Here is a 26224-nt window from a genome sequence, read left to right as displayed (position 1 = left end):
ATGCCTGCAGCGAACACAGCAGAGTCAGCTGGAGAACTGACCATCGTAGGGTTCATATTACCTGAGAAGAAGGCTTCCAGAGTGCACCATGACGCTGAAGAGTCTGAAGAGGAGGAGGAAGAGGAGGAGAAACAGCCTGAGTTTCTGGATATGGCCGAGATGAGCAGCGTTTCCTCCGGTGGACAAATGTTCGAGTGCTCGGTACCCCGGAAAAACACAGGTCAGCACTGTGCTAGATGTTGCTAATAGCACAGCAACTTGCTATGGTGGTTTTGTTTGTTTGTTTGTGGTTGTTTACGCGAGGTCTTCATTCTTCATGAAGGCTGTCTCGCGTCGAGGCCAGTTTACCACAGACGAGACTTTACTTTAGTGACTTGTACTCGAGTCGACGTGAGTCCCTGTTTTGATGACTCGCGACTAAAGACTCGGGACTTGACTTGAGACATAATGACTTGCTTGTGTTCATCAGTTTAAAATATAAAATATTAAGATGTTCAACCTTGTCAAGTACAGTTACAGTTATTTAATTATTATACAAATTCACTTTATTGTCCTACTTTTTGAACAGGTTAGATAAAATTGGCCAATGATATCACTATTAGACAAGTACTTTTTTTATTTATAAAGGAGACTATCTTGCGTGGAAAAAAGTGACTTGACTTGCCCAAAACAAAATTACTTGGGACTTGCTTGAGAGTTGGACCAAAGTGACTTGGTCCCATGTCTGTTGTTTACCTCTGCATGTTGTTGGACATTACTTATGGAGAGAAAACATGACAGTTTTTTCTAACCATTTCTTCTCTAATTGGCTAAGTGGGTGGCGGTGTCTGTCTGTGGTGGCACTGGCAGTGATGTCGCTCAGTCACGATTGTGAATGATGTCATCATCAGTGATGTCACTTGATCAATTGTGATGTCATGACCAAGTTGTGTTAGGACAGAGATTTTTAAATATTAGGGTTAGTTAGGTAAATAGCCTAACTTCCATTTATTTTCCTGGGCCCCCTTAGTGGCCCCTGGCAGCCCCCCCAGGGGTCCCCGGCCCCCACTTTGAAAACCACTGCCCTTAGAACACAATTTGAATATAATATTATAATATAAAATGTTAGCATGTGCCTTCAACCCCAACCCCCCTCCTCCTCCATTGGTTGAACCTTACTGATCATCTTCCTGTTGTGTGCAGTTGAGTTCCAGGTCTTATCTGGAGGGATCCACCAAGTGGAGGGACGCTTCGCTCTCAGGAGTCCTTGGTGGGAGGTGACCTGTTGTGTCCGACGCGGCCACAACAACAAGTTGCTCGTGAAGGGCTTTCCCTCCTACAAGCTACGCTCCGACCTGGACAGAGAAGGCTGGCGTCAGATGGTCTCCCTGTTCCTCGCTGCTTGCCTCAAAGAAGAGGCACAGCTTATTACACAGTTCTTCGAGTGGTTGCCAGAAAATGGAGATGTCTCCATTTCCAACCTGATGGAAGTCCTCAAGGAATGTTCAGAGGAGAAGAAGTATGAAGGCGTCGCTCTGCACATCGAAGCCCTCGTGCTAAAATCAGGTTTGTTGACAACTATCTTAATTAATACCCGGTCTGTTCAGTTATGTCACATGTGGCTTGTACATCTTTAATACCCGGTCTGTTCTGTTACGTCACATGTGGCTTGTACATCTTTAATACCCGATCTGTTCTGTTATGTCACATGTGGCTTGTACATCTTTAATACCCGATCTGTTCAGTTACGTCACATGTGGCTTGTACATCTTTAATACCCGGTCTGTTCTGTTACGTCACATGTGGCTTGTACATCTTTAATACCCGGTCTGTTCAGTTATGTCACATGTGGCTTGTACATCTTTAATACCCGGTCTGTTCTGTTACGTCACATGTGGCTTGTACATCTTTAATACCCGATCTGTTCTGTTACGTCACATGTGGCTTGTACATCTTTAATACCCGGTCTGTTCAGTTATGTCACATGTGGCTTGTACATCTTTAATACCCGATCTGTTCTGACACGTCACATGTGGCTTGTACATCTTTAATACCCGGTCTGTTCTGTTACGTCACATGTGGCTTGTACATCTTTAATACCCGGTCTGTTCAGTTATGTCACATGTGGCTTGTACATCTTTAATACCCGGTCTGTTCTGTTACGTCACATGTGGCTTGTACATCTTTAATACCCGATCTGTTCTGACACGTCACATGTGGCTTGTACATCTTTAATACCCGATCTGTTCTGACACGTCACATGTGGCTTGTACATCTTTAATACCCGGTCTGTTCAGTTACGTCACATGTGGCTTGTACAGCTTTAATACCCGATCTGTTCTGACACGTCACATGTGGCTTGTACATCTTTAATACCCGATCTGTTCTGTTACGTCACATGTGGCTTGTACATCTTTAATACTCTATCTGTTCTGACACGTCACATGTGGCTTGTACATCTTTAATACCCGGTCTGTTCAGTTATGTCACATGTGGCTTGTACATCTTTAATACCCGATCTGTTCTGACACGTCACATGTGGCTTGTACATCTTTAATACCCGGTCTGTTCTGTTTCAGTTGCAGGGAAGCAGGTGTACGCATCCCGTCTGTATCCTCATGTGATGAAGTACCTCCCGACCCTGTTACCTGGACATTTTGTTGATCTGCTTGTAAAAGACGAGATAAGAGAGACTCTGCCAGCCACTCAGGCCACACAAGCAGGACAGGCTGCACTGCCCACACAACAAGAGGGTGACGAGGAGGAGGAGGAGGAGGAGGAGGAGCAGGTGATCCTGAGCTTGCTGGGCAAATTGGAAGAAGTCATAAGAAAGGACGTGTGGAAGCTGGGATTTAACTATGTAAGGTTCCGATACGTTTGCCAAATCTGCCAGCTAAAGTGCAATCTGGACAACCAGAGTCTCTCAGTCTGACAACTAATAAAGACTCCGGGTCAGACGGACGATATTTCCGGGTTTTCGGTGTAGAGTGGATGTCCGCGCCAAGAGCTTCCGTGCACCGCGGTCTTTGTTTATAGTCCGATTGAGGCAAGAATGGAGTTGTTGTTGTTTTTTCTGAATTTCCCCCCATTTTTCTCCCCAATTGTACTTGGCCAATTTTCCCCCCATGCTGCCCCGGTCGCTGCTCCACCCTCTGCCGATCTGAGGAGAGCCGTAGACTAGCACCATGCTTCCTCTGACACGTGCTCAAGTTGCCAGCCGCTACTTTTCACCTGACAGCAGGGAGCTTCAGCGGCAGGACGTAGTGCATGGGAAGATCACGCGATTCCCACCAGTTCCCTTCGGCCCCGACTGACCAGAGGAGGCGCTAGTGCAGCGACCGGGACACATGACCGCCAATCCAGCCACCCGCAGACACCAGCCAATCGTGCCAGTATGGACGCTCGACCAAGCTGCAGGTAACACGGGGGTGCGATCCTGCAACCTTCGTGTTGGTAGGCAGGGAATCTACCGCTACACTACCCGGACGCCCCAGAATGGAGATGGAGTTGATCAATCAATACTTTTTGTACGTGTTTTAGGTCCAGGTGACATTTTGGCTAATCTCTATGAACAGATTAGGGCTGTGCAATAAAATCGATACGGCAATATATCGCGATACTTTTTTCCGCAATACCGTATCGATATTTCAGAAAGATATCGTGATATATCGCCATATCGATATTTTTGCACTGCCGTGTGGTCAGTGACACAGTGAGAATATTTTTTATTTCAGCGCATTCAGGAAGACACTCAACACTCTGTAGTTTGGACTCAATTTGTCCACTAAGTTATCAATATAAAGTGATGCACATATCATGACACTACCTGGGTGGTGCACAAACAGCGTGTTGAATTTTTAGCTCTATTTTTTTATTTTCAGTAAATTATGTAAGAGTATTGCAATATATCACAATATGTATTGGATCGCAATGTATCGTGATACAATCGTATCGTGACCCATGTATAGTGATACGTATCGTATCGTGAGGTCCTTGACAATACCCAGCCCTGGAACAGATACCTGCATATGAGACGTCATTGGACTGGAAACAATGCCGGAAGCGGAAGTCTTGGTGCGGATGTCCGCTCTACACCAGAGACACCAAAATATCGTCTCTATGTCCCAGAGACTGATGGACTCCGGGTGCGCCGATTGGCCAATGTGCAACATCTTGCGTCGAGCCTCGGCGAAGGCATTGTGTTCCTGTGCTCTTGATTTTAAATGTCTACTTATGCTTTCTCTTCAGCTTGTGTACAAAGAACTGAAACTGGTGCGCTGTGAGGCTCAGCTCAAGGCGTTCACGGATTGCGACCTGCTCCACCAGATCCCCGAGCTTCAGCGCAACGCCTTGCACGTGTACGAGCAGCTGAAGAAGACCTGCCACAGCACGGGCAGCACCTACGTGGAGCAGAACTATCTTTGCACGCTCCTGTGCGAGAAGATGATCATGCCCGACGAACAGGCGTGGAACGCCATCGATTTCCTCAAGAACCAGGCCGTAGTGGTGCGGGACAAACAGAAGAAGGTTGCGCTGCAGAACTTTATGGTGTACGAGAGGGGCATCGCCACGTGCTTGCTCTCCCTTGCTGCGAATGAGCCGTGGAAAATCCCTCTGGATGCCAGAGAGGTGCTGTGTGCAGATGCTGGGAACAGGCCGATATCGGAGTCGGAGCGAGAAACCACTCGCCACGATGAGAATGCTGGTTTTGAAAGCAGCCCTACAGGCCCAGACCCAACGGACATAGATGTTCCACTTGCTCATGGGGAGGAAATCCCTCAGGTCCACCCAGAAGAGAACAGTCACCCAGTCTCATCACCTGACTCCTTGGCTGGACCAGGCCAGGCAGCAGCAGCAGACCAGGTCCTTTTCATTTTTCTTGGTTTGTTGTTATTTGTTACAAATAAGCTAATATAATAATAATAATTAATAATAATAATGTAACAAATTTGTTACAAGCTCTAGTTAGATTGACTCTGACATTTATGATTTGGGAATAAATTATTATTACCATTGTTGTTATTATTATTATTAGGTCCTTCCCCCTATTGACCTGGATCTGGACCAGGTCCGGGCCGTAGAGATGATCTGTGCCAACCCGGTGACGGTCATCAGCGGTAAAGGTGGCTGTGGGAAGACCACAGTGGTGTGCCGGGTGTTCAGAGCTGCGCTGCGCCAGTCCAGCTGCGACCGACAGGAGATCGAGGACGCCTTGATGGACTTTGAGAACGACACTGGAGGATCGCAAGAGTGGGACTACCCGCCCGGCTCGCCCGGCCTCCTCCCTCAGGCAGAGGAAGAGGACCACCCGCCCGGCTCGCCCGGCCTCCTCCCTCAGGCAGAGGAAGAGGACCACCCGCCCGGCTCACCCGGCCTCCTCCCTCAGGCAGAGGAAGAGGACCACCCGTCCGGACCGCCCAGCCTCCTCCCTCAGGCAGAGGAAGAGGACAGAGAGGAGAAGCAGAAGGACGGGAGCAGGCCGATCGCTAGCGAAGATGAGATCCTGTTGACTGCCCCTACAGGCAGAGCTGCATCTCTGCTGACCAAGAAGACCGGTTTCACAGCATACACTCTACATCAGGTAGGGATAGATTGGAAAGGCGGCATCTGAAAGCTACATATATATATATATATATATATATATATATATATATATATATATATATATATATATATATACATACACACATATATATATATATATATATATATATATATATATATGAAGAGAAAGGAGAGTCCCCACGCACAGCCAGTGGAAAGATCAGGTGCTGGTAGGTTGCAGGTACAAGGCATAAAACAAAAGAAGGTACCACCGCACACTGAAGTCAGGATTTAACTGAGATTTATTCAGCAAACGACGCGTTTCGCTGTAGCAGCTTCATCAGGTTTGCTGAGCAAACCTGATGAAGCTGCTACAGCGAAACGCGTCGTTTGCTGATGCTTCAGCATCTGCATCAGTAGACTGGCCTACACAAACAATTCAGACAGATTTTTGATAGATCAAAAATGTAGCCCACAGTGCATCAAAATGTTCTACTGTAAATGGTACTGTAAACAGCGACTGCAAATTCTGGGTAAATAAAGCTCAATTCTTAACGGAAAACATTGACAAGATTTTGCTGTCACAGTAGTTGAAGTGTGCAAAATCTCATAATTGTATCTCAAAAACTGAATCTTTGACAGTATTTTGAATTCCCCCCATGTATAGCCTAAAGAGTATGAATGCCTTCGCCATCCTGGGGAAAGGAGGGACATGCCCTTGCCATCCTGGTGAAAACACTCTCTCACACCCACACACACACACACACACACACACACTTATGATGTCATCAGTGATGTCACTTGAGCAATTGTGCATTGTGACATCACTGATGATGTCATCAGTGCCCAGAGATGGACTGAAGATTTGGACTTGAGCTGCACTTAACTTAAGTCACGTGACTTGAGACTTGACTTGAGACTTCTCAAAGACTTGAGACTTGACTTGGACTTGAGATTTGGGACTTGTGAACAATCTTTATTTTTGTGTGTATTAACATTAAGGAAAGGTCTATTAATAATAATGTCATCTAATCAATGCTGATGCTGTATGCTAATAGATAGAGTGTGGATAATACAGTAGCCTACATGCTTTGAATCCCTTAGTTTGAGCTATGCAGTGTTCTAAGCAGACTGGATGGCACTGGACTGGACTCTAGCTCAAAGACCTGAGACTTGCCCGGCCACGACCCATTGCTGCGCAGCAGCTATGATGCTTCTCTCCATGTGATGGTAAATGGTTGTATGTTGTGTGAACACCTCAAGAGTTTCTCCTCCGTCACTCTCATTCCCCCAGGTGCTGTACAGCTTCATGACCACAAAGAAAGAGAATGGCGAGCCTAAGGATTGGAAGTTCCAGCATGTTCGCGTTTTCGTGGTGGACGAAGGCAGCCTGGTGTGCGTCCAGCTGCTCCACACCATCCTCACCATGCTGACCAGACACGCCCAGCTCAGGAAGTTCATCCTACTGGGTGAGCGCCAAAACACTGTACATTAACATTTCACTCCGTTTACAGTCAAAGCAAACAGGGTTAAACCATCAGGGCCCGGTTGCACCAACTGGTCTTAGACTGGTCTTAAGCTAAGTTGGTCGTAACTTTACGACCTAACAGCTACGCCGGTTGCACCAAGACGGCTTAAGCCTTCTTTTCACTACGCCCAGGCGTAACTCTTACGCCTGGTCAGGAGGAGGCGTAGAGCCTGCCTGTCTCCGCGGAGACCTTTTTGAATCCTTACCGTCATCGTCGTAACACAGCCAGTTCTCCCTCTTTGAAGCACGATGTTAAGATTATAACTAACTAGTTGTGTGGCTTAGCCTTCCCAAATGTTTTTTTAGAATTTAATACATAGAATTGGAAACGTTACATTCAATTTCATTCAGACTGTCTGTCTGGCTCACTCGCCGCCATTTTTCCCCCGGAGCGAGGGAGGGTGGGAGGAGGGAGGGTGTTACAGTAGTGGCTGAGAGAGCGTAGTGGCACAGTGCGCTCCAAGCAGGTCGCGAGGCACACATCATCCAATCAGAGGGCATTCCCCGGCAATTCACACGGACGCGCATTGCTACGACCAGCGTAGTTAAGACCAGACGTAAGCCGTGTTGGTGCAACAGGCGTAAATCCACTCTAAAGACTGGTCTTAACTAAGACCGACGTAGGAGTTACGACCAGGCATAGTTAAGACCAGTTGGTGCAACCGGCCCCAGACCTTTACAGCACTCACGCCCAGCCTCACACTTCACAGGAGCTAGCTCAAAGTTCAGCTCACGCAGATGAAGATGAACTAGTTCACGTTCATTCGGTGATCTTCACAATTATTTCATTGAGAGCCGCACTGGCAGGACAAAGTCAAGACGAGAGGCCACTTTTACCGCAAAACACCTGAATTCTGTTTGAAATAAATGCATCAAAAACAATACCGCCACAAAGTCCTGAATACATCCTTCAGGTCTTGAATCTGTTGTTGAGCAGCACTATACTGGTTGTGTAGCCTCAGCTATTGTTGTGGAATTTATATAGTTGCCTCCTATCTGAAGGCTCAAAGTGAATTAGTTTAGTACAGAGTAGTGAACTCTTTTATTTTGAAGGCAGGAAAGGGAAATGGTATGTGTGAAGTGACGGATGTTTGATGCTGGTCTGTGCGCCGGGAGCCAAGACAAACACTACAGTGCCCGCTCGCTGGCGGGAGGGGCTGCACTGTGTGAAGCGCTCAGACCTCTGGATCAGAAAAGTAATAAGTAGAGAAAACAGCCATCAGCCATACCCTTTTATACCAATTTATTGCCAAATGATTTGTGATTCAACGGTTAGAAAGTCGCCAGGTCACTTTTTAGAAATCAAGTTGCTGGGAGGGCAAGATAATGCAATATTCCACGTTAAATGAAATGTGCTGCGAGCCGCCAATTAAAGCTTGACGAGTGGCGCAATATAGAATAAGGCCGGGTTCACACCGGCGACCCAAGCCTTGCCTACACCTTGCCTTTACCCACGCTTTTAAATAGGCGTCCGTTTTAGTCAACGAGGCTGTGTACACAGGGCGCCTCAGCGTGAACCCTGCGTGTACCCACGCCTTGCCTGTGCCTTGCCGATTTTATCATTTAGGCGTGAGTTCTATTTTCAAGCCGACAAGGCGCGTGCAGGCAGGCTTTTCTGTCAAGCCATAAAAGAAAAACGTGGGAATATCCGTGGGAAATGGCAAAGTCAACTGAATTTCAAAATAAAATGGAGTTACTACAACAGTGTTGAGCAGAGAGAGAGATTGACGGCACGTGGGGCTTTCTCCCCGTCGGCAAACAAATCTTCATGAGAGAGAATAGCGACCGAAGAAGCAAGATGAACAATGTTGTTGTGCCATTACATATTCTTGCAAGATCACCTCTCTAAAATGTCCGACTATAGTCAGACCTGGTTATACATATCCAGCATCAATAGAACATTAAATATATCCGATTTATTTTAGCTATGATAATTCGGGACCACACATGACAAAATACAGTCGGGAGAGAGGAGAGGCGCTTGTGACTCGGCTCAGGTTCAGCGTGCAAAGGCGTGCGGTGTGCTCGCAAAAGCGTCTAATAGGTTCACGCACAGCTCAAGGTCTGCAGGCGTAGGTGTGGGTTGAGGCAAGGCAAGGCGTAGGTTCTCTGTGTGAACTAAGCGTAAAGCTGAGCGATGAATGTAAAGCAGGGGTGGCCAAACTACGGCCCGCGGGCCAACTGCGGCCCGCTGCCCGTTTTTAAGTGGCCCGCCATGAATTTAGAAAAAAAAAATGTAAAAAAACAAAAAAACAAATTTTATTTTTTTTGTTGCTAAAAACGTTTTTCTGTTTCAAAGTTTAAAACGAAAACGAAAACGGGGGAAAAAATGGAAAAACAAAAACATTAAGAAAAAGAAACTGAAAAACAAAAACAAAAAGACGGATTCGCCCCATTTCGTTTTTTCAATTTAAAACCATTGAAAATGGGTTATATTTGGGCACCCTGACATGGTCTATTTATAAAAATAAAAATAAATACTGAATTAATGTTTAATACTAATGTTATATTAAATTATCTCTGTCTTAACCTGTTGGCACAGGAAAAGAAAATTTGATAACATACAGAAATACCCATTGTAATAGGTGAGCGCATCAATAAACTATGTGTCATATATTTATTTAGGTAGAAATTCAATTTTTGATGGCACAAGGGTTTTCTGGTCCAATTTTTTTGCCGCGAAAACTGCTGCGCTTAATATTGTTTGGCCCGCGACTCCTTATATTTTTCTGTATGTGGCCCACAACCACCCCTGATGTAAAGTCTTACCTCTGTGTCTTTGTGTAGGTCAGGGGTGTCCAAACCTTTTCAGATTAGATCATGTGAAATTACTGCGGGGCCAGCCAGCTGTTTCTCGCATCGTATGGGTTATAACAATAACAATAAAAATCACATACAATACAATTGTATTCTAAGGATTTTGTTTACCATTTGAAAACACTAGTTCTGCCTGTGTTGTTCCTTCTTGGTGCTTCTCTATAAAGGTGAATAGGAAAAAATGCTAATTGAACTTGACCAATACTGTATGGAGGGTCACATAGTATATTCTGAGAGAGCCGAGGGCCACTTAAGATCGGTCAAAGGGCCGCATCTGGCCCCCGCGCCAGACTTTGGACATTCCTGGTGTAGGTGATGAATGTAAAGTCTTACCTGTGTGTCTTTGTGTAGGTGATGAATGTAAAGTCTTACCTGTGTGTCTTTGTGTAGGTGATGAATGTAAAGTCTTACCTGTGTGTCTTTGTGTAGGTGATGAATGTAAAGTCTTACCTGTGTGTCTTTGTGTAGGTGATGAATGTAAAGTCTTACCTGTGTGTCTTTGTGTAGGTGATGAATGTAAAGTCTTACCTGTGTGTCTTTGTGTAGGTGATGAATGTAAAGTCTTACCTCTGTGTCTTTGTGTAGGTGATGAATGTAAAGTCTTACCTGTGTGTCTTTGTGTAGGTGATGAATGTAAAGTCTTACCTGTGTGTCTTTGTGTAGGTGATGAATGTAAAGTCTTACCTGTGTGTCTTTGTGTAGGTGATGAATGTAAAGTCTTACCTGTGTGTCTTTGTGTAGGTGATATTAGGCAGCTTCCCAGTATCCAGCCTGGGAACACCCTACACGACCTGTTCCACAGTCTGAAAGGCAGCCAGTACGCCATTGAGATGATGACCAACCACCGAGCAGAGTCTCAGCTTATTGTTGACAATGCCTCCAGGTATGAATGTGAACATGGCGTGCCTGAAAAGGAGCATTGCTCCAGTGTTAACCTTGTGAACTAAAAGTGAAACTAGACTAAAGCCGACTAAAACAAAGTGATGACACAAACTATGACTACCGTAATTTCCGCACTATAAGGCGCACCTGAGTATAAGCCGCAGCAGCAAAATTGGCTGTTTGTTACATATATAAGCCGCACCGGACTATAAGCCGCAGGTGTTTTAATGTTTAAAACTGGTCAGGAGGAGGCGTAGCGCCTGCCTGTAACAGAGATCTCCGTGTCTTATCAGCGGAGACCGTTTTGAGTCCGATGAACAAATCAATCAAAAACACTTCACTACGTCCAACATAGGCTACAAGATTCGTTTCATTCCATTGAATTTGGCAGCGCGGACGAAACATGGGTGGAACGAAACATGCAAATTACATGTTTTGCATCCTCATCGTCGTAACACAGCCAGTTCTCCATCTTTTGAAGCATGATGTTAGATTACAACGAGCTAGTTGTGTGGCTTAGCCTTCCAAAATGTTGCCGTTAATTTTTTAGAATGTAATACATAGAATTGGGAACGTTATATTCAATTTCATTCAGACTGTCTTTCAGGCTCAATCGCTGCCATTTTTCCGCCGGAGCGAGGGAGCGAGGGAGGAGGGAGGGTGTTTTACAGTAGTGGCTGAGAGAGCGTAGTGGCACAGTGCTCCAATCAGGTCGCGAGGCACATTTTTTGCAACATCATCCAATCAGGGTCTCTGCTCTCGTAATGTCTGTCTTGCTCTCGTTCTGTCTCTCGTACCAAAATCCATAGATTTAGGAGGTCCCCTAGTGGCCGTTAGCTGTAAAAATCCATAGATAAGCCGCACCGTTATATAAGCCGCAGGGCCGAAAAATGGGGGAAAAGCCGCGGCTTATAGTCCGAAAATTACGGTAAATCTTATATTTAGTCAACTAAAACTAGACTAAAACTAAAACATTTCAGATGACTAAAACATGAATAAAACTAAATGGCATTTTAGTCAAAAGACTATGACTAAAACTAGATCAAAATTTGCTGCCAAAATTAACTCAGTAAGACTCCCCCTGTATAAATAAAGGAAAAAGGGAAAAAAAGAAAATCTATTGTTCCGTTTAGCTTCCTTAAGACCTAAGATATATAAGAAGTCTCCGCCCAGAAGCGCCGGCTGGGTGTAAATCAGCGCTCGCCGTCTTCCATGACCTCGTGCTAGACCCCGCCCCCGGGCGCCCCCTCCACAGACCACTGGTGCCCCATCTGTGTGGACCTGTGGTGGCACCCGAGCGATTGGGTGTAGCGACAGGTTCGCTGTTGCTGCTGTTCGTTGGTTGGTCCAGGACCGTTAGAACGTTGGATGTAATTAGGATCTCTCCTTCCCTTCCAACCCTGCCCACATTGGCGGGGAAGTGCCCTTTTCATCCTCATCTTCGCTTGAGCTTGCGGGGTAATATTCAGAGGGCAGACATGTTGTCGTTGAGATGCTTTGCCGAAGGATCTGCCACCCGGCAGGTGCCTCCTGGCATCTATGACATCACTGTTGATGTAATTAGCATCAGTCCCGATGTCATGAGATACTTGTGCTCGGGTGACATCACCGCTGTGGCGTCCAGCTATCGCTGGGGATGTCATGGTGTGACATCTCGTGATGATGTCATATCTTGTTGCTTATCGTGACAACATCCTACTGAATCGCGTGAGTGACCACAAAACATTTCATTTGACCCTGGACGCCCTCGTTTAAGAGCATTAATTGACACATCTCAACACAGCTAGTGTTGGTGTGTTTCAGGATCTCAGACATGGGGATGAAGAAATGCAGGCTTGGCCCTCTGGACTTTGACGCCACAGTGGATCTGAACGAGTCCTGCAGCAGCATGCCGTCTGCTGACAAGAAGTTCATCCTCGTCCGGCTGCCGAGACGACGCTCGGCTGACGGTCAGTATTTCAATGAGGGTTTTACCTTTCACATCAATGGGAATGTAAAGCCGTTTTCCCACATGCGTACCGGAAAATTACCTGTAAGTCAATATCGGACATTTCCCGGAATTTCCCTTCACACCTGGGCGCTCGCAAGTGGAAATCTAGCAGCGAAATTGCCTGTATGTTGGGGGACGGGGGGAGGGGGGAGCTTATTTTGGGGGTCGGCAAAACTCCATGGTGAAATAAGTTCGCTTGTCACACAATAAATCACACTTGTTTGACTTAAGAGCAGCGTCAAGCCAGCGTAATAAACACAGCCGATTTCCCCCCTCCCCTCTCTGCTCGAGAGAGGCCAGTCCTCCGCACTTCGCAGCAGCCACACAGGACAGACACAGCGAGAATGGCAGAGGCTTGCAAGCTGCCCAACGCTTGTATGTATGTAGAGAAAGCAAATGCACGAAGCGAAATGTGGAAGTAGTTTGCTTTGATGTGCGCGAATGATTAGATGATGCACGCTGGAAGTGAACGTTAAGCAACGTGTGTACACCTCGCCCATGAGAGAAGGACCGGCAAATGACTGGACCCGTTCTACATTTGTGTTCCTTATCGCGCATACCGCTCTTCTGACTGGCTTGAAACTGGTGAAATGTCCGCGATGGTGGGGTCGCGCTTATACCGGGCCGGCACAACAACGTTCACACATGAAGGCATTAGACCGCGTTCCGGTCATTTAGCGGTAAAAGGCGCATGTGGGAAAACAGCTTAAGATACACATTACCAGGGTGCAGTGATGGCACATGTAAGACAGTAAGGGGCAGAGCCTCACCTGGTAGAGCGTGTACTGGAGCCTGACCGATACTGGATTTTTTTAGGCCGATGCCGATACCGATATTAGGGAGTAAAAAAATTCCGATATCGATATATATCGGCCGATATTCTTATATTATATATACCCATTGTATTACACAATTTATTTGCAACGATCCCTCAAATATCAAACACTTGACAAAGCTATGTCTTGACATGACTTGAGATATGTAATGTAGGGAGGATATTTTTACAGCTTATCAATAAACTTTATTGTCCAAAATTACATCAATGCAATGAAACCGTAAACTTCACTGGGAATTTAATAATTATAAATAACTAGAAATAGAAAAACACAAAATAGAACAAATATAAAATATAACTTGAGTTAAGAAAAAATATCAAATATACGCAACATGCTGTCTATAACTAAAAAAATATCGGCAATATCGGCCAACATATCGGCCGATACCGATATATCGGTTATCGGCCAATATCGGCCGATAATATCGGTGGACCGATATATCGGTCGGGCTCTAGCGTGTACCCAGTGGCCAACCCCCCCGGCTTCCCTCTGATGATGCGGAAGTGAATTGAAAAGCTGTAGCTCCTTGAATGCTAATGAATAACTCATTTCACCTTTTCATAACAACTTGTAGCGCGGTCATTTTTTTATATAACTCGCCCATTTGGAGTAAAATAGATGATAGAAAAGGGGGGTGATTGACAGATCGCCTGTCCAGTGATCGCGCAGCTTGCCGATCACGGACCAATAGCAGGCGGAGCTGCGGCTCTGGGAAACTCCCATCTCACGTGAGCTACGCTAAGGACTCAACCCATTCCCTCCCACGCTGCTGAAGAAAAATCAAGATGGCGACGGCCAACGTTTGAACTCTAAACGGGAGACCAAGATCAATGGGATAGCTCTGTCCCATGTTATTTAGGTCAGTGCCGACAGTGCGTGTACCACAAAGGTTTAGTCCTTCCCGTGGACGGCACAGGTCTGAATCAGACCCGTGGCCCTTTGTGACGTCATCCCCTCTCTCTCTCTCTCTCCCTACCTTTCCTCTCAATCTACTGTCCTATCTAGGAGAAAATGCTGGGGGGGAAATTATCTTGAAAAAAGAACAAAGTAAGGAATATAGCTCAATAGATTGTACCACAGAATTTGCATATGGATAGAATGGTTGTTCCCATGCTCGATGGTTGGAGTGGCAGCCATTTTTATGTGTACTTACTACTTTCTGTAACTTCTGTGTGAACCGACTTAATGCAGTTGAATTAAGTTGTCGCTCATGCCACCATCAGCTGCTTCTCTTTTACTAGTTTTATGGATTGTATTTAAAGGTACCCGTTTGCTACAGGCCACTCCTATAGTGATCACCTTGGGACAGGTCAAATTGATTCAAATTGACTATTACAGTATGATCATTATAACAGTTTTTTCCCCTTTTTCTTTATTTCTCATGCAGATTACCATCTAATTGACATTTGTATATTTTTTACATAAATACAGTACATATAAAGTAAAGTAATGTTATTGACTTTAAAAATCCATACAGTAAGTTAAGCCTCCAGCTGTTTCAAACACCACGGTCTCGCGTAGACAGAGATGCCACCATCTCTCCATATACAGACGCACATGTACTGAGTATCACTGCTGCATCTCGTTGGCTCATTTTTGAGAGTTTGTAAGTAAAAAAAATAATAAAATGACTGTAGGGAGTGGTGGGACAAGGCCCAAAATGATTACTGTACAAGTGTAAGCAGAGTATTGATCACTATAAGCGAGTTATTAAAATAAAATCTCAAACCTACTAATGCTACATGTTACTTATTCCTTCTCAAACTACTTCCTACATGGTGCTACTCTAGTCTATCCAAATATCTTAGCTGTCATTGATTGTGTTGCATAGTTTTCTGTACTGTTGACAAATTGTGATATTGTAAGTCGCTTTGGACAAAAGCGTCTGCTAAATGACGTAATGTAATGTAATGTAATTTAAACAGCATGTGTATAGGAATGATCCTGGAGGGTGAAGCTTTTTGATCAACATAAGCGGTTGATCACTAAAACCGTGATCACTATAAGCGGATTCCACTCTAATATGCTGCTTTTGACAAGCAGAGCTAGCGACAGAAGCACACAAACTTTGATTAAGCTATGTTAATCTTGTCACAAACGGCAGCTTTCAGTTGAGTTTTGACAGTTTGCAACAGACACATCTGCACAGTTTTCAAATGCCCAGACTTGTGTGGTCACTATAGCAATTAACCCTTAAAATGCCATATTTGGCATTTTATGTTGTATTAGCCAAATTACAAACATTCAAAGGACTGTTCTATCCATTCAAGTTCTGTGTTTAGTCCATAAGAGTATGGCTGTTGATGCAAGACAGAATATACACTAAGTAGGGCTATGCGGTATGATTTACATACTGTATATACTGACTGCACATTTCATTTTCAGATTTACAAACCGCTGTCAAGTTACTGGTAGACAAAGCTCCTGGACTCCAAGAGGATTCAACTTCCCAGTTCATTGCTTTCAAAAGGTTAGTGACTAGAGAAATGAGAGGACGACTGATGGGCGCGTTCGGCTGCAAATAAGATGCATTGTGTACCCACGTGCCTGCAAAAGTATGGAAGTTTAAAATGGAAAGCGTATGATGTAGTTAGCAGGGGCAAGATGTCTGTGAATGATATTGAACACGAGACACAATCTTCAAAACAAATCATGGCTGGAAAGAATATGTAATTTTTAAATTGGAAAATGTGTAGGAACCCTAGCCTGGTAAACTAGCCGGTCAAGTGAACTCACATTTCATTTCGTTCTACCAGACCGTCTGGCCTCAAGCTTTGACAGACAACTCCTTCAGCCAATCAGCGTCGGATCCAGTCAAACACAAATCTAGGGATGCACCGATATATCGGCCGCATATCGGTATCGGCCGATATTGGCTTTGTTGACTGCAATCGGCCATCGGCAAAAAAGGGCAATGTTCACCGATTGCAGTCGCCGATATTTAGAACATGGCTCAACAGGCTGCGGCCCGCGAGACAATTACCGGTAACTGCAGCGCAATTAACTGCAACGCAAATATATAAATAATGTTACACAATAAATATAAATATTTGGTGCATGCAGGCCAAAGTCGGCCCGCAGGCCCCAAATCGGTCAGCCATGGTTTAGCCATTGATTGGTATTAATTAGTGTAGTGCTCGTTCGTCCCAAGCTGCTGTTAGACTCTAATACAGACCTGGGCAACTGGCAGCCCGCGGGCCACATGCAGCCTGCGAGCGCCACCTGTGTGGCCCACGCTGTAATTGCAAAATATATATATATATATATTGTTTTTACAGTGCACCTGAACGCAACATGCAAGATACCCGCTGAATAAGTGTCCAAATGTTCATGTCATTCTGGCCAATACTCCACTTCTGTTATAGCATTTCAGTCTGGAATATGGAATATCTTTCAATAATCTTTGTGACTAAAAGGCTAAAAGTAATCTCATGTGTAAGAAATGACTGTTCTACATTGAAGTAAAAATGTAAATAATTAACTTGTTGCTTTTGGATTTTTTTTTTAGCTTCAAGAGTGCATTTTTGTTCCTATGACCCTCAACACAGGCTTTGAGAATCCCGGGCCACTTACTGATACTTATGCTTAAATTATGCTTAAATTAACCCACTCTTATTCTGGTTTATTTGAAGAAAAACATTTCGGCTAGTGGAAATTCTAATTGGCTGGTAACTTTAAAATCTAGCAGCCATATTGGCAGGTGGTCAAAAAAGTTAATTTCAAGCCCTGCAAGGAGAGCAGGTGGTGACATAGGAGTGAGTGAGAAAGGGATCAAATATTGGTGTTTAAGACTGAATAATGACATCACAACTGTTCATTTAAAATGAGTTACCGTAAATTCCGGACTATAAGGCGCACCGGTGTATAAGCCGCACCTTCAAAGTTGACTATTTTTTTCTTATATAAGCCGCACCGGACTATAAGCCGCGGGTGTTTTAACACATTGACTGCCAGCCGTTTTTGTCTTGCTGTAGGTAGCTTCTGCCAAGCCGTTTTTTGAGGATTGTGGCTCATTTTACAAGCGCCGAGGATTATTTTCTGCTTGGAGTTTGTGAACATACAATATCTCAAAAGTACTAATAGAATGTGTACTTTCTCTGTCTAAAAGAGTTAGTTTGTAGAGTTAGTAGTTATGTAAGCATTAGCAGTTGAATACAGCATGGTTTTAGCATTAGAAAAAATATTCAGAGATAAACGGCTTTTTGTGAAATTCGATAGAGCTGTCACTTTAACCATTCATTTTTGGCTCTCTCTCTCTCTCTCTCTCCCTCCCCCTCTCGCTCTCTCTCTCTCTCTCTCTCTCTCCCTTCCCCTCGCTCTCCCTCCCTCTCTCTCTCTCTCTCTCTCTCCCTCCCTCTCGCTCTCCCTCCCTCTCTCTCTCTCTCCCTCCCTCTCGGGAGGGAGACGCACTAGGTTTAATCCTAGTGAGAGGGGGAGAGGGAGAGAGAGAGAGAGAGAGAGAGAGGGAGGGAGGGAGAGAGAGAGAGAGAGAGAGAGAGAGAGGGAGAGAGCGAGAGGCAGAGTTGCTTCAACTCCTCCCTCTTCTTGGCTGGAGCGGCCGTCACAGTCTCAGTGCTTTTGCTGCTGTCCTGTGCCTGTCTGCAGGCTGCTGTTTGAGGAAGTCGGCATGGACTCGCTCGCTTCTTGGGAGTTTTGGTTGAGAGAAGCTTTTGCGATTCTGGTCATATTTATGCTGCGTGTTTCAAAGTGTGTTCCACCTGTAATGTATTATGTAAATTTGCAATCCCGCATCGCCAGCAATCAGCGCGAAAACGAGAGCGTTTTCCCCCAACCATTTTCATGAGAATGTAATACTGTAAAATCGCCTCGCCATTTCCTTGAATGGCTTGCTCCCTTTTTCTTTGATTTCGCTCGTCTGGGGGAGCACTGTCAACACTTAGTGGGTCGGTAAAATAGATTATACACATTCAATACCTCCAATAATTGTATAGGAGACGTAAAAGGGATTGATCAACGCCCCACCGTCAAAAAAAAAAAAACGATTTTTTTGACGTATCCATACGTCGCTGGCAGTCAAGCGCTGGATTTTTTTTGACGTATGCATACGTCGCTGGCAGTTAACGTGTTAATGGTATTTTTTTTTTTTTTTTTTATTGTGTTTTAATGTTTAATTACCATATGTAATGCTCCCATTTATTAACATTTCAACAAAACAACATAACACAACACCACCTGTGTTGTTATTTACAGTGCACACAGTGTCATACAGTGTCATACAGTGTCATACAGTGTCATACAGTGTGGTGAAAAGAGGGCAAGAGAGGAAATTAAAACAGAAGTGGATTTATAGTTAGAAAGAGTGCTAAAAAAGAGAGATTTTTTTTTTTTTTTTGGAAAAAATCCATAGATAAGCCGCACCGTTATATAAGCCGCAGGGGCCAAAAAAGGCCAAAAAAACGGGAAAAAAGGTGCGGCTTATAGTCCGGAATTTACGGTACTCCTCTAAACCTGACTTCAAATGCCCAACATCTTTCCGCGCCGGCGCCGTTTGGCCCCCAACCCTCAGCAAAATCTGGCCCTTTGGTAGCGAGGACATTTTTTTGTGGTCCTCTCTATCATCAAAGTTCCTGGGTTACGGCATGACAATATTTGTTCGGCCACCGGCAACAATCTGGGTTTCTCATGTGGCCCCCCCCATGAAAAATAATTGCCCACACCTGCTCTAATACAACCACCAAGTGTGAAGTAGATCAGACAAACGGTCCTCGAAATATGCAAAGGACACAGATCCCCTGAAGGGGTTGTATGCTCAACAATCACAACATCATTTAATTAATGAATGAATTAATAATTAATTAATAAAAACTGTGTAGCCGTGAAAACCTCACTTTAATGCACCTTTCATCATTTTACAGGGCAGATGTTGCGCTGATCAATGAGCTTTGCTGTCGGCATTACAACAATCACACAACTAAGTGAGTGAGCAGCCTCTTCTCTGCATGCGTGATACTGTCCCCAGTACAAGAGTGCTTGTTTTGATGCTGCTACTATTTCAGTGCTATCCATAATGTATTGCAAACACGTCTTACAGTATATTCACCTTATGTTCAGACGCAGGGGCGGGGCCAAATTCTTCCGGGTCGTGTCAACACTTCCGGCGGTCACGGCGCCAAATACGAAAGAACGTCGGAAGAAGAAAGTTGTTTTTGTAGCGGACAGTGCAGGGCGGAAAACAAAGAACGTAGCCTAAAGCTTCTGGCATACTCTTCGCGCCCAGCCAAGCGCATAGGGCGCACGGCGATTATGACGACATCGCACGGGGCGTGTCGGGGGGCGAGGCCTGAGCGCAGCGCGGCGCGTCCATGGAGATTTTTCTATCAGCGCGTCGGTTTTGCTGCCTGTGCCTGTGAGATCTCCGTGGTAGGCTATCAGCGGATATCTGCTGTGATTGAGTCCTCACCGTCGTAAAGTCGCCTTCAAAGCATGCTGTTCGATTATAACGAACTAGTTGTGTGGCTTAGCCTTCCCAAATGTGGAGGGGTCGTTTTTTATAATTTAATACATAGAATTGGGAACGTTACATTCAATTTCATTCAGACTGCCTGGAACCTGGAGCTGCGCACTGAGTATGTTCTGTTTTGGCCCGCGCAGAGTGCGCGCGCCCTCCTCTGAGCCCCGCCTCCAGCGCGTGCGCGAAGAGTATGCCAGAAGCTTAATACTTTGAGCTCGGTACACAGCAAGCAAGCGCAGTATCCACTGTTAGGCCTTGGCCACACTGATCCGTCAGAAAATGGACAGAACGGATAGACAGATAGATTTATGTCCGTTGCATGTACAAGTAACCTACTTGTACAGCAGGTGGCGGTAAGCACCTTGAAGGTGTCAGCGACCCGCCTATAAACCGAGAGAAGAAGAAAGCTGGCGTCAGCTAGCTGTTAGCTCTGTGCGCTACGTTACTTATGTAGCAATAAAATGCCACCGAATGACCAGATTAGATGGTGAAATCAGACGGTGACACTGACTATCACGTTGTACAACAGCGGGATGGTGTAAACAGCATTAATTATAGCCTCCTTCACTGCCTCGGCCGCCATCTTTGAAAAGTTGAAACAAATCTCGGAACGCCTCCTCTCGAAACCTCGACTCTGATTGGCTAAACGGACAGTGACTATCTGACCATCCGACCATCCGATACGTCCACCCAGAAAAAGTTCATCCCTCTTCAACTTTCTGTCCATCAAAACGTATGCAAATTTTCTGGATACGTACGCTTCTGAGTACTCCACGGACAGTCGGACAGCTGTCATTGAAAATGAATGGAAGTGAACAGAGAAATGAACGCACACGGACAGACACCACGGATCAGTGTGGCCAAGGCCTTAGCCAGGTCAGATAGCGTTCTCGTCGACAAGGACGAGCACTTTCTTGTACAAAACATACCTGGACTCCAACAAAGAAAGCTTCAGATGGTTTTCTCTCCTCCTAGGTGCAGCTCGAGCCATTTACGTCAATAAGACCCGCAGACATTAACGTAATTCCCTTGAATGCGAGAATTAACGAGCCAGTTACATGGCGTTGCATTCTTAGACATTGCCGTTTGCTTTTATTTGGTATGTTACATACAATTGGCTAAATTATTAGTTAATTCAGAGTTAGATGATATTGGAGCAGCCGGCTTTTTTCTTTTTCTTTCTTCTAGCCGGAAGTCGTGACAGAACCACACAACCGGGTCAAATGGGCGTGGCTACATAAGGTGAATCGATTACTGTGTTTTGCTCATTGTTTTTGACAATAATTATACAATTATTTTCCTCGATGGCAGAAACCACCGAAACAAGCTGTTGTTTCAGCCTCGGGACAAAGTGTGCTGTACAAAGAATGGCTACATCGACATGGAAGAGGAGCTGGTCAGAGAGGAGGGAGAGGAGAGGTGTGGCCTCCTGCTGGTCAGAGAGGGTCAGGAGGAGGGAGAGGAGAGGTCTGGCCTCCTGCAATCCAGCACCAATCATCAACAAAGTCACATCGGGAAAAAGAAGAAGGATACGGAAAAGGATAAACAGCGGCTCTGCAATGGAGAGATTTTCTTCATCAGAGAGGTCAGCATCTCTTTCTCTGCTGTCTTGGTCTTTGACCTCTGTGTGAAACACTGCAAGTGAATGCATAAATGTGATGATGGTTAATCCATAACATCTTGCTTACTTGAATAGCTGGACCAATTTGGTCTTGAAGGCCGTCATGGATACATATATCTATGGCTCTCTCCATTGTAAATGCTACATAGGACATAATGTTGCCCTGGTGGTGTCTTGCGAACACTACAGGCTTCATGACCACCTCGGTGAAAGAGTCCAGATCCTCGTTTAGCTCCTTCAGTGCGGACCAGTCAGTTTAGCTCCTTCAGTGCAGACCAGTCAGTTTAGCTCCTTCAGTGCAGACCAGTCAGTTTAGCTCCTTCAGTGCAGACCAGTCAGTTTAGCTCCTTCAGTGCGGACCAGTCAGTTGAAGCAAGACAGTCACTCAGCATATCCATCGCTTGGGAGGACTACTGTGTGACGGTCCTCGTGCAGGGTTTGATAGCTCTACCTGGGGATGAGAAATACAGTGTTGTGGTCCGACTCCCCTAGGGGGGCTCTTAGTTGCTACAGTGTGTGGAATGACACAGTAACATTGATCAAGTATATTTTCACCCGTGGTGGCTGCGGAAATGTCTATACATATATAATTAAGCAATATATCACGAGAGCAAGTGTGTTGTGGTGAATATATCCCGCTGATAAGTTGTTATCCCACGAGGCCGCAGGCCGAGTGGGATAACAGCTTATCAGCAGGATATATTCCACAACACACGCTGCTCGAGTGCAATATTGCTTTTATAAAACGGTTTCCAAGTATAATAATATAATAATAATAATACTATAAGTCCGACTGGCATCGTATTCTGATAGAGTCAGTTGAAACACTACTGTAAGGCGGGACCTCTAGCAAGAAGATAGACGTGCGGGTGATTTGATTGGATCGTTCTGGAGACTGAAGTCGACATTGGCCAATCCTGGCGCTTGCTGAGAGCTTTTTGCAAAGCTCGACACCAGAGCCGTATGCCGACACCAAGTAACGTTACGTCTTATTTAGAAATGCGGGGTTAAGAGTGAGGGCGCGCGAGAGAGGGGTTAAGACATTAGCCCGCGTCTATTCTTGTACAAAACATCATTTTCTGCGAAGTATTAGTAAAGTTATAAGCGAAGATCGATTCACAAGGATCTGAAAGCTGTCTCCGCCATTTTGTTTTTGAGGTAACCAAAGCCTAAGAGAGTTGCGCCATCATGCGTCTGGCTGCAAGCGAGTAGCTTTTTGTTTTGACACTACTGTAAGGCGGGACCTCTAGCAAGAAGATAGACGTGCGGGTGATTTGATTGGATCGTTCTGGAGACTGAAGTTGACATTGGCCAATCCTGGCGCTTGCTGAGAAGCTGAGAGCTTTCTGGAAAGCCCAACACGGAGCTCGAGCGCAGAGCTGCCTTTTAGTAAGAGAGTTGCCATGGCAACCAATAACCCATGGCCATGGGTTATTGAACTCGGTTACTGGAATTATACAATGGCTGTGAACCAATCAGATTGCTTGATTTGAGAGAGCCGTTTTATAAATATATAATATACAATGTCTATATATAATGTCTATACTCGACAATGCTTTCTTTACGTTGATGTGCTTGAAATCGCCTATTGCCAAAACTAATGGGTGTGGTGGGCACTGGGTAGGAGTTTTGAATCTCCATAACGTGGGCGGATAGCTGCCGATAGGCAGCCTTAGCTCCTGTGTGAGACGGTCAGGATCAAAGATACAAATTCCCTGGGAACATTCTATAAGCAACTCATGTAAACACCTTCATCGAAATATTTATTTAGATTCATGTCAAGAGTGGGATTTTTGCAGTCCATGTAAATGTAGATTTTTTTTAACAAAAGGCCAGTATTTGTATCAGATGTATGTATTGGTGTCATTTCTTTGGCAGGACAAGACGAAGGATGAGTCTGACTCTGCCAGGAGGCGCATGAAGCGCTATCTCACCCTGGATGACCACGACGGACGCGTGATAACGGCGGAGTACAGACAACTGCAGAGGCAGTGCAGGCTGCAGCACGCCTGGGCGAGGACCATCCACACATTCCAGGTACACTGACCAGACATGATTACAGCAAAGAATCATACAATCTAAAATAGAATATATCACAAGAGATCATTTGAATACTAGAACATGTCAAATGAATAGAAATGTTAAAGTATGCAAACTAAGGTACGCAGCTTTAAGAGGAAACAAATTGCAGCCTAAATAATACTGGCTTTATGGGTCTCTTTTGTAATAAAAACGAGGAGGGTTTCGAGCACAGAGCCGTGGTTGACTGGAACCAGGAGAGAGCTGCACCGCTGAGGTCTAGGGTCCACAGATAAGCAGTTAAGGAGGATGGTGTGGGAGACTGTCTCGAAAGCTGCAGACAGGTTCCTGGAGGATGAGAATACGGTTGTGGCCAGAATCAGCAGCGATGAGGAGGTCATAGAGACACTGCGGAGCGCATCATCATTCAGAAACCACGCCCAAAACGGGGGGAAACAAAAACTCTCCCTCAATCCTGGCGTTCTCCTATGTCACGTGTTGCACACAAAGATCATGTATACGGAAGATGAACACTCCAACTTAGTTCACTGACAGCTAGATCCACATTTTCTTGTCGCCAGTCTCAATGGCTTCCTTGTTTTGCTCGGGAGTACAAAAAAACTTGACGATTTTTTTACATTTGTTGTCTGCGTAGCCCATCACACAACAGCTTTTATGTTTAATTCAAGGAAAATTATGCTGGTGTGTGGAAGTGAACGGAGAGCTTTTCCCCGTGATGGGCGTGGCCTATTTCATGCAGTGTCTCTATTGGTGATCTTTATGAGGGCGGTCTCCGTGCTGTGTGTGTGGTCAGAAACGTAGCTTATTGCAGCAACACAGCGGCTCCCCCTCCACTACATGTCGGTGAGAAAATGTGATTTGGTTACAACTAGGGCTGTGCGATTTTGCCTAAAACTAAAATTGACGATTTTTTCTCTCAAAATCCGATTTTCGATTTCGATTTATTATACTATTATACTTCTCTAAACATTTGTTGCCCTGCAGAGCTCTTTTCCCCCCTTTTTTCCATAATTGACAATTTACGCTTTTACTCTGAAGGTAGAACAACTCAACTTCCTGTTTTAGCTTGCCGCTGCTATGCTTAACTTCCTGGCTGTTGCTTGCTAACTTGACACTGGTGGATTTGCGTGTTCCTCGGTGAGATAATTATATTAGTGTCTAAGCGACCACCCGTGCTCGGAGTTATATCTGTACTAGAATAACACAAAGTCACAACAGGAATGCGTGGAACTGCGATAGCAGTTAGGGGGAAATTCAGACACACAGGGACAGGTGAGTCAGCTGAGGCAGCCATGAATACAGCCAATCTATCAGTACTCGGTGGCCTCACGTGTTGTTTTGTTATTATGTGAACTGTAAAGGCAACGTTTCATCGTCCGGTGATAATGTCTGTGTTCGTGTGCGCGTGTGAGTGTGTTGTGGCAATCGTTATCTTGTAGGCTACAGCCGGCAGTGCAACAAGCTGCTTTTTGGTCGGAGGTGTTGAAATAAGTCCATTGTGCTGCTGTTTTTAGTAGCAGTATCACAGCCTCTAGAGAGACTTTACAGCGGTGAGAATGGACAAGTAGCAGCATGCGTACATGATAGAGAGCCGCCCTGCGTAACGTACTTACCCTAGTTAAAGTGAAAATTTAAAATTAAAAAAAAAAAAAAAAAAAAAAAACGATTTTACGATTTTCATTTTTTTAACATCGTCCTAACTAATTAATTCGATTACGATTCAAAATCGATTAATCGCACAGCCCTAGTTACAACATGGATTTGCAATGTTTGAGAATTTTAATTTCTTTCTCGTTGTTTTTAATGACTCTCAAAAGGGCTCGGAGAACGACACCATTGTCTATGTGCTGCAAGATGGCAGTGCCCAGACCTGGAAGCACGTCTACACGGCCGTGACCAGGGGTAAGAAGCGCGTCTATGTGGTGGCTTACGACAATGGCATTGAAGATGCCATTAAGAAACGCATAACCCCGCGCAATACCAGACTGGGAGCTCTGGTCAAGGAGGGGCTGAAGGACAGTCTGCCCAGTTGTAGCCAAATCCTGCCGACCACGCCGCACAAGACGGCCTCGTGCTTTCGGCCTCAACCGTCCAGCCCTCTGTTCTCACCATCGCCCAGCAGATCCCACTCCACTCATAGCCACTCCACTCATAGCCACTCCACACCGCTGCTACCCAGGAGGTTATGGACGACCGAGGAGGGTAAGGAGAAGGACATTACAGACTCGTCCCTGTTGAACGACCTGGCTTTTACTCAGGCGTACACCTGGGACAGTTTTGAGGAGGGGGAAGTGAAGGAGAACCAGCCAGACGGTGCCGCGGCGTCACCCGGCAGCAAGAGGGCGCTCTCTGTTGAGGGTGTGGATGCAAGCCCAGGCAAACTGCTTCGGATGATGTCAATAGCCGAATAATGTGTTAGTGCTGTACTGGAGTTCAGACAGAGAGTGTTGCTGTGGAGATCTGGGGCCGGTTGCACCAACTGGTCTTAACTATGCCTGGTCGTAACTCCTACGTC

The 26224-nt window shown here is 45.3% G+C and overlaps 1 protein-coding gene across 1 annotated transcript; it reads left to right on the top strand.

The window, feature by feature from the left end:
- Positions 1 to 26224, top strand: helb (helicase (DNA) B; the record flags this gene model as incomplete). The annotated part of the gene is made up of 13 exons (XM_083656907.1): positions 1 to 220; positions 1183 to 1545; positions 2559 to 2839; positions 4228 to 4842; positions 5015 to 5560; positions 6818 to 6992; positions 10610 to 10751; positions 12554 to 12699; positions 15962 to 16046; positions 19453 to 19512; positions 21360 to 21633; positions 23548 to 23706; positions 25527 to 26224. The coding sequence occupies 13 exons, from the start codon at positions 1 to 3 to the stop codon at positions 26118 to 26120; spliced, it is 3660 nt and encodes a 1219-aa protein (XP_083513033.1). The 3' UTR covers positions 26121 to 26224.

The sequence above is a fragment of the Poromitra crassiceps genome (genome assembly GCF_964638095.1).
Source record: "Poromitra crassiceps genome assembly, chromosome: 20".
NCBI lineage: Eukaryota > Metazoa > Chordata > Actinopteri > Beryciformes > Melamphaidae > Poromitra > Poromitra crassiceps.
This window is presented reverse-complemented; position numbering and strand designations above follow the sequence as displayed.